The 11,766-nt window shown below is 37.3% G+C and overlaps 3 protein-coding genes across 3 annotated transcripts; 2 read left to right on the forward strand and 1 right to left on the reverse strand.

Annotated features, from left to right (window-relative positions):
* Positions 1 to 167: 167 nt before the first annotated feature.
* On the reverse strand, positions 168 to 6,261 carry Ranbp16 (Ran-binding protein 16). The gene is made up of 21 exons (XM_089839821.1): positions 6,000 to 6,261; positions 5,599 to 5,745; positions 5,376 to 5,469; positions 5,073 to 5,239; positions 4,945 to 5,019; positions 4,713 to 4,862; positions 4,452 to 4,652; positions 4,273 to 4,392; positions 4,065 to 4,211; positions 3,743 to 3,915; positions 3,182 to 3,688; positions 2,964 to 3,108; positions 2,631 to 2,872; positions 2,295 to 2,560; positions 2,154 to 2,208; positions 1,909 to 2,068; positions 1,685 to 1,823; positions 1,426 to 1,604; positions 1,248 to 1,346; positions 818 to 945; positions 168 to 654 (listed from the first exon to the last, which is right to left on the reverse strand). Exons 1-21 carry the CDS (start codon positions 6,012 to 6,014, stop codon positions 555 to 557), a joined length of 3,309 nt encoding a protein of 1,102 aa, XP_089695947.1. The 5' UTR covers positions 6,015 to 6,261; the 3' UTR covers positions 168 to 554.
* Positions 6,262 to 6,338: 77 nt separating this feature from the next.
* On the forward strand, positions 6,339 to 9,222 carry sav (scaffold protein salvador). The gene is made up of 7 exons (XM_089839838.1): positions 6,339 to 6,497; positions 6,748 to 6,856; positions 7,051 to 7,539; positions 8,063 to 8,333; positions 8,400 to 8,584; positions 8,671 to 8,732; positions 8,791 to 9,222. The coding sequence occupies exons 2-7, from the start codon at positions 6,766 to 6,768 to the stop codon at positions 8,992 to 8,994; spliced, it is 1,302 nt and encodes a 433-aa protein (XP_089695964.1). The 5' UTR covers positions 6,339 to 6,497; positions 6,748 to 6,765; the 3' UTR covers positions 8,995 to 9,222.
* Positions 9,223 to 10,988: 1,766 nt separating this feature from the next.
* LOC149674014 (uncharacterized) lies at positions 10,989 to 11,715 on the forward strand. The gene is made up of 2 exons (XM_089839846.1): positions 10,989 to 11,273; positions 11,349 to 11,715. The coding sequence occupies exons 1-2, from the start codon at positions 11,097 to 11,099 to the stop codon at positions 11,469 to 11,471; spliced, it is 300 nt and encodes a 99-aa protein (XP_089695972.1). The 5' UTR covers positions 10,989 to 11,096; the 3' UTR covers positions 11,472 to 11,715.
* The last annotated feature ends 51 nt before the right edge of the window (positions 11,716 to 11,766 follow it).

Below are 11,766 nucleotides of genomic sequence, written 5' to 3' on the forward strand. Positions count from 1 at the left end.
TCACACACCCCTGGTTTGTGTTCCATTAATAGATCTAGATGACCTCGCGCTATAATTTTCGTTTACCGAGAGCCTGAAAGACTTTATGTAGGACTTAACTCGTCGCCATGCTTAAGTACACCTTATGGCATTCCTAATTGATAATAACTTGTTAAAATTGTACCAAGTTATTGTAAAAAAATTTAAAATTTTATTAGTTAAGAGATAACTCCTTTGGTATATTTAGCAACGAAGAAACAGGTGCAAAATATAACGACCAGGATTTTTCTTATATTATTCATCATTTTTAAACAATTCTTCCAAATAAAAAAAAAAAGTAACACGCGTTCATTTACTCTCTGAAAAGCAGCAAAAACGGTTCCTTTTGTTTTTTTGTTTTTTTTTTATTTTACAAATGTGAACCGTCAAATTTTGTGTGTTTATCGTCGTCCATTTTATAAGTAGTAGTTGACACTTTCAAGTCCCACTTACCTTAATCATTTCAAGTGATTTTACACTTTCACGCACTTTTTACACGTTATGTTCAAACATTTTAAACACATTTTTTAAACGGGCTAGCTCATCATATCAGTCATGGGGGCGTTGTTGATTATTGTGGGTCCTTTAAGAGAGTCGTTGATATCACGACGAAAAACTGACATGTTTTGGGTAAATCTGCGCAAATGGATGTAACAAACGATAACATAAAACTATAGCGGCAGCCTCTTATGTATGTAAGCATATATATATATATATAATACTAAATGAATTTCCCTGAATCACTTAAATAAAATCGAAGTTATAACCTCTAAAAGTGAAGAGGCCAAATGTACATTACCTGTCTCTATTTTTGGTCAACAGATTCCTTTCAATTCCTTCCATGAGACTGTCAAACCATTGTACCATTGCATTTTGTTTATCCAATGGCTGATTTTGAATAATCGACTGACGTAGTTGATTAAAATACTGGAAAAACAAGAAGAAAAAAATCGATAATTAGCCTTATTCCTGATCAGCGCCACCTACCCATAGCGGCGACTTTGAGAACTACTGTAAGCGGCAAGCCAATCAGATGTCGCTAAAATCTGGTGACGTCACTGACTGGCACTCTCGGGTCTTACCTAAAATGACGTCACCAGATTTTAGCGACATCTGATTGGCTTGCCGATTACAGTAGTTCTCAAAGTCACCGCTATGGGTAGATGGCGCTGATCAGGAATAAGGCTAATTTACCTCCCCCGAAAGAGTAAAATTAAGACAACAAGTACCTCTTCATTCAGTAAGATTAATCCCAACAGAGGCCTGGACATGGACCATTGATTACGACAATCTTCAAACATAATAATATTAAGAATTGTCGACAACATCTGAATAGGGGAAATGAAACGAAAATATTGGAAGTTACAAATTACAAATTTAAAAAACAATTAATTAATTACGAATTACCTGTTGTAGAATTTCCGGATGTAATTCTAAAACTCTAAGACAAGCTTCACCATTGGGCGCCGCTACCTGTCCTTGTCCGACAGATCTAGTCTTAATTTTGCCCGTTTTAGACAACCTCTTGAATAAATAAGTTACAATGTGGTCTAAAGTGGCGCAGCAACCCGTGCAAACCATAGTATCTGAAAAACAAAGTATACTAAAGATCAAAAGCAAGCAAAGTATACTAAACAACGACCATCCATTGAAATTATAAGGTTACCTAATGCCGTTAACCCTTCCGATATGGAGGACAATATGTAGAGGAAAATATGAGGTTCCAAATTGCTCAGAAAATTAATATGGTCTTGAGCCAGGCACTCCAAAAGCACGTAATAAGTTTGACTTAGTTTAGGATAATCCTGAAATAAGTAATAACGTTCTTCCGTTAGTTCATTATCACTTTAAAAGTGTTTTGACTGTGGAGGGACTCGCCACGCCACTTACTAGTAGGTGTGATTGTGGAATGGATAGGAGTAATTTGACGAAGGTGTTGAGAGAATCGTCCAAGGCACTGTCACCGTATAACCTAAAGACTCCGAAATTAACGTAACCCCCGCACAACGTCGACTTTAACATTGAAAATGAAATCGACACTCCTTTTAACGTAATCACAATCAAGTTAAGATGAAATAATACTAATTCATACGTTCTATATCGCGTTCACGAGAGAAAAATTTTAAAAAGGATATTTCATTGGATAAACTTGATCTTTGGGAATTTCACCAAGTGTTAACACTCGCGTTCCTGAATGAAAAGAAAAGCAAAGAAAAAAAAAAATTTGTGCGTGAATTCGTAAAATTAAAAACAGAGCAAACTAAGTGATGACTAACCATAGTTAACGATCATTTTACTGGTTTCTCTAAAGAGTAATATTCCATTGGGGCTTGAGACGTCAAACTGCAACCTCTGTGATCTATTTTGCACAAATTCCGCCATTAATTTGAGAACGGGTGTCGTGACAGTAGGGTCGTGAAACCAGAGTTCGATAGCTCGTTGCAAAATAGGCGTGTATACTGGATAAATCCATTCGAACAACATCATGTAACTTGTTTTTGTGTTGAAAGCGAACGCCAAACCCCGCAAATCACGAACCAACCTGACAATGAAGGAAAAAAGGGCTTCTCTTTACATAATCCCAATTTGAAAGAACCTAAACTTTCAGTTACCCTATTAAGGCTTTCTTAGTTTCATCAGTATTGAAGAGTGCCGAGGTATCAGTATTAACAGCGCTTAACATGGCGCCAATCGCGTCAAAGGCGCTGGTCAAGGGGACCATGAATTGGTCAAATTTCTCTTCATCTTCTCCCAAATCCACCATCAAAAGTCGACCGAGAGAAGTGTAGAATGTCGAACGACATCGCATATCAGATATTTGCATATTGTTGCCCAGAAATGGAAAATGTTCACTCTACACGAAAGTATATAACGGAAATTTCCACAACATTGTAAAGTGATACCCACGACGCGAGTGTATGGGATAGCGAAATGTATGCACTCACAGTGTGATTATTTAGCATGAATTGAACTTCCTCCAGTTTAACGAGTTTCCTTACACTACTATATCCTACAGACAGATCATTAAGCAATTGCAGCGTTTTTGTTATAATTTGTTCACTACTGCTCCAATACTTTAAATTTGTAATTCTAAAAACCATAAGCGAAAGAAAGGTAACCGCGTTACTTTAAAGAGTTAGTAAGGTGGAACAGGAGACCTTACATTTTTCTAATAAAAACGGATAGAACCATAGATTCGTCCGTCAAACCCAAAACTTCAGACAACCTTCGATAAACTTTGGATGTTTTCTGAACTTGGTCCCCAACATAAATTTTGCGAAATTGTTCAAAGAAACTCAACATGGCTAATTCCAATTTCTCGCAACCACCCTGAGCCAAACGAGAATCCGTTAAGGTCATCAGTTGCAATACTCTGCAAACTAATTCTCCATCCATGGCATCGTGTTCATCAGCACTGTTGAAAGACATGCGTCCCCCAATAGCGGCTCCGATGATATACACTAGCCACGATAATCTGCCTTCTTGGATACTGATATCTAATTGACTGCCTCTGGCTGGCAGATACTCTTGGTAACTAGAAGCGGATTGGTCAAAAAGTTGAACCAATAACGTGCAAGTCTTCTCATATTCGCATCGACCGATTGTCGAAACTTGTTCCAATTGTTGCTGGACCATTCCAACGTCATCTAAAGGGTCTTCGAGCCCTTCCCTAAAATTTTATGGTCAGCTTAACTCCGTAACAACCTGTAGCGTTTAAACAAACCTAATTACGGCGGTAACAGACTCTAATCTGGAAGTTATGTAGGCTCTGGTTACTTCTGGGGAGTAAGTTTCTAGGAGGTGAGGCTCTGAGGCCTTGACATAAGGCGCAGATGCAACCATACGCTGCCATAAGCTCAAAAGGTAATGAATACTATTCGGTGCAAACTGCCACATCTTAAAAAAAAAAAAAAAAAAAACCACAACCAAGGCTTAAGAATAAAGCTGACTCATGATCAACAACCAAGGCTTAGGAATAACGCCGACTCATGATCAACAACCAAGGCTTAAGAATAATGCTGACTCATCATTATTCTAGATTTTACCTGTAGACTAGTAACTGTAAATTTGGCAATGAGCGCGATTGTTTCAGGATACGTCTCAACTTTAACAAGTTCCCCTAATTGGTAATTAGACTTCAATCGAGCCAGTAATCTACAAAATTCGTGGTAATTATTTGGTTCTGAAAGACCCTAAAAATTGAAAAATGCAACGTTAACGGGTTAAAACTGGCATAAATTACTCTATTAATACCTGTGGATTATCTAGTATATTTTTGACTCCATTTACAAGCTGTGCTAGGAATTTGGCCCGTTCTGCGTTATTAAACAATGAGCGCCGAACTGAGGCAATTTGGACGAGGCAGGATAGTGCCTAAATGCAAAATACACGGATCAAAAATAGTTCAGTATTAATATAATGTTTAAACTGACCAATGGCGACAGAGACGCTGGTAGTAGATGATACAAGTCATAGAATAGCTGTAAAGTATTGAAATCGAGAAAGGCGGGCCTCCAACTTGTGGGAATCTGAACAGTGCACAGATCATCTGAGGATTCATCAGGCGATGTTCCAATAAAATCAAATGAAAGACAATTGTGCGACAGCCTTAACAGATGACTCATCAAGTTGTGCTGTAAATTAAACAATAATTAAGGCTGTGCGCAATGAGCAGTTCAGTTGTGGTAGGTTACCTGCGCCTCATCATTGAAAGAAGTAGCTTTCCAGCTGTCCAGAGCTCTACGCAGAAGATCACAGCTCAGTTGAAAGATTTCATATAGTTGAGTATCGCGGTATGATGAAGCTATCTTACGTTGTTTCGTTAATGACCTGTTTGCTTCCGCCTAAAAATGATGTTGGCATTATCATTTATAAATCACCTAATGAAATAAAGCTTCATAAACCCTTAACATAAACTTTTATTACCTCACTTATTTGATTGACTTCGCAAGTCAAGTGTGATAACAATTGTACTCCAATCACGCAATAATCAACAGAACCCTAACAAGAAAAATATTATCTTCCCAAATAATCACTCGAGGAATGATGGTTACCTGGATGAAACAGCGAACTTGGTCAATAACATTTCTAAAGACAAATTCCTCTTTCTCCGTCTCAAACCAACCCAGCTTGGTAATACGAGCAAATAATTGCACAATCGCTTGCGTAACAAAACTAGCTAATTTAGGATTTGTTGCTAAATATGTTAATATGTAATTTCCTGAAATAAAATTAAAATCATTGTTTTATACATTTGATTTCATAGTTCTAATGAGCAGATAATCTAAGCCTAATCAAACCTCGTGAAATTCTAAGGTTGAACTTTTCAGAGGAGATTTTAAAGCTCTTAAACTTACTAATATCTAATCTTTGTTGAACAGTCAGCGTGTTTGGATTCCTGGCAACTAATTTTGTCAATGTTGTTGCTGCTAATAGTTGAGCGTATGAAGACTAGAAATAAAACAATTCAAAGTCAAATTGCAAAACTGGTGTCTGAAAACCCTTAATGGTGATAGGAGAAGCTGCGAGATTGGGTTGTGGTTTTATTCTAAAGTAATTTAAAATTAACAGGCTACTTACATCCCCTCTTTCTAAAAGCAGTTGACATTTTGTCAGGCAATCCGGGGAGCTGGAGAAATTGACCAAAGCTTTCTCAGCTTCAGCCCGCTGATTAGAATCAGTCGCTTCATAGAGACGTTTGCATAACAATTCCAGTTGCACCATTTCCTAGAAAAAATACTTTCTGCAATAAATGCCTTGATTTTTGTATTGCAATGGCAACGGAACATGGAATGACTCTCAAACTTTGGAGCAATAGATTTGATAGTTTACTAAGAAACTAGGATTAACAAATTAAGTTTCAAACATAGCCTTTACTTACGAATAATTTAAAATCAATTATTGTTTAAATACATTTTATTTTCATTTTATTACAACCAAATGCCTTTATTCAAACCCATAAGTAATTAGGTGAGACTTACCTGCTCATCTGCCATTATCCTGTGTTCGCATAAAACTAGGGGATCAGTTCAAATTCCTTAGCGTTGTTTTGCTCAAAAAATCGTATACTCCTGGTACTTTCCTTTACTGTTATTAATTTATTAATTTTATCACATTTATTAAGCATTAATTACAATGAAAGAATTAACTGTCGAAAAACCTCCGTCACGACTCGGCTTCTCAAAGTTGAAAGTTCAATATTTTTTTATTTTTCGTTTACTTTTTTTTTATTTTTGGGCAGGAAGGATTAGTAGCCAACTTACTCACGCAAACAAAAAACTTGCGATTACTGCCGCTGGTGCAGAGGCCTCCAGGGATCGTAAGGCTCGAAAAGGAGTAGTAGTGTTGTCTGCTTAACTTTGTAATGTATGTGTGTCTGTTTTTCTTATAGACTATGGATGGCTGAGCTAGTCATCTTTACATCTGCACTGTTTACGTTTTGTGCTTTAGAGGATGATTTAATTTAAATTAATTTTCAGGTAAAGCATTTATTATTAATCAATTTAACTTTTAGCAAAGAAATAAAATTGATCTAAATGATCTTAAATTTGGCTAAAAACGCATCACAAATAGAATTTGTTGACCCAAATTTATAATAATGGGGTAAAACAATACACAAAAATGCTTATAGAGTATAAATATAATAATTAGGATAATTTTTAGCAATTAACTTAGTAGGATGGTTTTAAGGACTTATTATAACCTAAGTTTTATTGTTCTGTAAATTAGTATGGCATTTTACAATTAATGATGTTGTCGAAGAAGAAGGATTTGAAATACCTTAGTGATGGAGTGGAAGGGAAATACGTTAAGAAAGATACACCTCCTGATTTACCTAGTAATGAATGATACATAGATAGTTTACACACATGGAGGATTCATACCATTTACACCTGAAGGCCAGGCTACCTGGAGGACAAAAGCAGACTTCTGTTTGCCCTCCAGGTGTAAATGGTATGAATCCTCCACGTGTGTAAACTATATTCCCTTCCAAGCGCAGTATTCGTCAATACGCCATTAAATTCCTTATAGTAATAAATGTGTGGACAACCATTAATCATAAACCCTTGAAGAAACAATGGCACTCTAACACAACTCAACAACGCAAAGGGATTTTGGTATCACACACTGCTGACCAATGTCTGCCTTCATCAGGCAGTGGTAAATCGCACTCTGATTCCTTTGAAAGAGATGCTACCACACTCGCACAGAAATGTGCAAAGGCCTCCCAACATCAAGGCACACATCGGGCAAACATAATACATAGACAGTATGTTGGGGGTGATGAGCGGTATGAGTTTAGTTCCTCCTATGAGGGAGCGGCTGGTGGCTCTTCTCCTGAGCCCTTCCAAACCACTATCACGTGTTATGGACAAAATCTGGGTCATTCCATTGCTGTTGGAGGATGTGAGGGCAACTTGGTTGAGACTATTCATGTTGATGACTACAACGAATTTGTTGATTACGCGACTCCTAAGCAATCAACTCAAAATATGATATATTTTCAAAATTCCACACAAGGTTAGTGCCCTTAGTTGCCTATTGGTTGGACTAACAAGGGAATACCAGTGATGTAAGCAGGGCCGGAAATAAGCCAGAACACTGGACATTGTCCAATAAAATTTTAAATTGACCTATAAGTTTTTTAAAAACTAAAGGGGTCGCGGACATTTTGACCAATACATTTTTCCGAAGTTTTGATAGCTTGACTCTTAAGATTATATCGGAGTCCCAACTTTTTTTAGTCTTATCCCTGGAGGCCTCTGCACCAGCGGTAGTAATCACAACATTTTTGATTGCGTGAGTAAGTTGGCTACTAATCCTTCCCGCCCAAAAATAAAAGAAAAATAGAAAATATTGAACTTTGGCCCACTCCAGTGGACAATGTCTTATAAATGTTCCAGTTGAAAGGGGGGTCACTGAACACAAATCCTATAAGAAATTTTCTTATTTCCGGCCCTGGATGCAAGTGGGTTAGGGAATGAGTAATGACATCTCCGATACTCCCCCTTACTTGGTGCTCTGTTGCAATTATGCATTATAGGTATGGGTGTTTACTGTCGATCATCTGAGGGTGGTGATCGTATGACGCAATATTACACTTCAGGAGAGGAAGCTCTCAAGTCTTGTAAAGAGGAGAATGTAGGTCTCCCATTGCCCCCTGGCTGGTCAGTGGACTACACATTGCGCGGGAGAAAGTACTACATAGATCACAACACCAAGACGACGCATTGGAGTCACCCTTTCGAGAAAGAGGGGCTTCCCACTGGCTGGGAAAGAATAGAGTCCCCTGATCATGGAGTCTATTATGTGAAGTATGAAGAACAAGTTCAGATAATTTGAACATTTGGTTTCAAAACCAAATACATCTTCTTTCTTAGCCATATAACAAAGCTGGCACAATACGAGCACCCATGTGCACCGCAATATGGTCCAAGTGTGACTTCCTACATGCAAACGCACACCCTAGTAGATTGTGCCGAAACTTGCAACAATGTCCCTCTAAGGCATACAAACTTCCATCAACATAATGTCCTAGTTCCTGCTAATCCCTATTTAAATGAAGGTAATTAAAAACCATAGAAGTCTCAGTTGATTCCTTGTAGGCGTTAGTGCTTCTTTATTAGGTTAATTTTGCGTTTCTGTTTATAGAAATTCCCCATTGGTTAGTTGTCTATTCCAAAGCGCCTCCGGAACTTGACCATAAACTAAAAGTAACCATTTAACCCACCCGACGCGACAGAGCTAAAAATTTCATATCTGTTCAAACAGTGGCAGTTATTTAAACTGGAGCAGCTTGATTTTTACCAAGCAATGTTGAAGCGTCTGCACAAACAAGATTTGGAGGAGATTGTCATGGGATATGAAGCGTACAGGCTGGCCTTACTCCGCGAAATGGAATCCAGGATTCTAGAAAAGCAAAAATCCTTGCAGCAACAAAAGGCATTGAGTCAAAATGTAGAGACCAAAGTCTGATACCGTTTTACGTTGACACGTTACATGGAGTAATTTTATCGAAGTGAGAATGAAAGTATGCTTAAAGTGCATTACATTGCATCTAGACCGCCTCTAATATTGCTCCATAGTGGGAGACTTTAGGATGAAAGAAAGCTGCAGAGAGCCAAGTTTTAAACTGATATTTGTAAATTGTGATCAGTTTTGTAAAACCCAAATTGATTAAATAAATATTATTCTTATCAAAAATCGTTATTTTATGTATTAGAAAAATATTTTTTGATTCTGACACCAGTGCCAATGAAAAAAAAAAATGAAAAAATGTGGATGCAGGGTGCAAGGCTGTGCTTATTATGACTTATCCCAGCTTAATAACCTCTGCATTGTGAGAGCTGTCACTGTCAGGCTTGGAAATAAGGTTTATTTCTAAACTAGTCCTCCGGACCAGTGACCCCTGATGTCTTAAATATGAAACTGGTCCCGGGACCAGTGACCCTTCCCCTATTTATTTTTCTACTGGTCCCAGGACTTGTGGTCGTTCTCTCTTCTAAAAAAATCTCTCTCGGCTTAGGGTTGTATACACAACTGGACTCATGGAGTCGAAATTTATATTAAAATGAAAATAATTAAAGAGGTCCCCATATCAATTTTTAATAAAAGTAGGAATTAATAAACTAGTCATTGGGACCAGTGACCCTCACGTTTTGAATAAAAAAAGTGGTCCAAGCTATTAATAAACTGGTTTTTGACCTGTAAACCTGTCTTATTTCCTAGCCTGGTCACTGTCAGTGTCTGCTAAGCCTAAGCAGGGATGCTTGATATATCGACACTCTATAGGGATCGGCCTCTCTTGACAAAAGGTGGGGTAAAAAAGCGAGCCGTCTCAAAAATCGGACGCCTGGTGTCGGGGAGCAGCGTAACTATATTCATGACGTCAAGTCACGAGAAATTCAAAGGCGGGAAGAAAATGATTTACTGATTGGTTGAAATAAAAAAGGCGCAAATTACGAAAGATTGGCCGCGCAATAGACCCTTAAAGAAAATCGTTCAAATTTCCCAACCGTCTTTTGAGGATTGACAGAGCATTCTGGGTAATCAGTATATTAATCTGATTGGTTTAGACGGCTATGGGCCGATTTTGCGCAGTAGTGGCAAGGAAGTGTACTTTAAAAAATTTAATGGCGGAACTTGGGAACTGAAGTTTCAGGTGAATGTGATTTAGGAACTGTTTTAGAGCAGATTTCACTTTATCACAAGCTCACAACGTAATTACCTTGTTGTTTTTCGCAATGGAGTCTCAAATCGTAGAAAGGTAAGGAGATTTCCAAAGCTTGTAATTGAAATTACACAGTTTTAGATTTTGGCAAAGGCTTAGTAAAGTTTTTATAATTTATTCAACGAAACCTTTCGCCACTAGATGGCGTTTGTACTCTATTGAAAAAATCCGGACTCGGCGATATAAGGTGTCCAGCTTGTTTATTTTCTTTAAGGGTCTATTTCAACGAGTTATCTCAAAATTGCCTTTTCCATACCTTTTCACTCTTTTAAACTGAAAACTATTTGTAAATTAAAATATTTTTTTTTAAATTGCCTGGTACTTTTTGTTCCGTTCCTAACTGTGGAGCAAAGTAAAATATCCAAAATTATCCCTTTTTAAGTTTCCTTAACAGAAAACTTGTTAAAATTCAACACTAAAAAGAAAACATTCGCCTATTTATACTACGTTTAATATTAATTAGCTACTACTCACTGAAATAACTTGAAATTTCATACAAATAAATAAGCTTCTCGTTGTTTTCGTTCATGTTTTAATTACGAACATAACTCTCTTCATCGTTGTTTTTAAACTTTTATAGGCCTCTCCGTACTAGCAGACGAATCATCACATAGTTACGATGCTCCCGCAATTCAGATGGCGCTGTCGTCAGCCTCAAAAACTTGCCCCTTTTTTTAACATTACGGGTATAGGAAGAGGCCGATCCCTATAGAGTGTCGATATATCAAGCATCCCTGGCCTAAGTTGAGGGCCTTTCCCTTTGTTTACGTGCATTTCTTGTCATTTCAGTTGTCAATCATCAAAATAAGTAATTTTTTGTAATTAGTAAAGCGAGGTACTTGCAGCAATGTCTGCAATCGAGTTTATAGAGAAGAATGGGGAGCTGATGGAACAATTGGCTTTGTACATTTATTTGAAAGAAGGTGGTGACATGAAGGACGGGTATGAGGCCATTGTTGGCTGTAGACTTTTTGCTCAAGTATGGTCGAAAGTATTTGGCGAAGACCAAACAGAAAAATACAGGGTACGAAACATTATGTGACAATAAAGGGTGGTATAAGGGGTACTATAATACTGATATCATTGATATTTTTTGCAGAACGAAGCCATAGCGGCAATCGCCAGTTATGTGCGTTCAAATCCCAATGCAACTCAGGAAGCCTTAAAACAAGAAATCTCCCGACAAATACTCGCATTTGCGCTTAAGATTCAAAACGCGTAATTGAACACGTAACATTTAATTTTCCATGTATTAAGTATATAGTCATTATTTATTTGATCTCAAATTGCATTAATTTAATTTCCTCTATTTTTATAATTATAATTTTGCTAATTTATTAATTCATTGTGATATTTTACCAATTAGTTTATTAATGTAATTCATGTTGTGATATTTTACCACTTAATTTATTAATGTAATTTATGTTGTGATATTTATTCATAAAATCAATATGTAACCACATGTATTTAAGTTCAAAATTATTTCCTCTACCCCCCCCCCTCCCACACACACACAC

The sequence above is a fragment of the Phalangium opilio genome, unplaced genomic scaffold, assembly GCF_054372755.1.
Source record: "Phalangium opilio isolate 3A_F unplaced genomic scaffold, DU_Popi_V2 ptg000048l_1, whole genome shotgun sequence".
Classification (NCBI taxonomy): Eukaryota; Metazoa; Arthropoda; class Arachnida; order Opiliones; family Phalangiidae; genus Phalangium; species Phalangium opilio.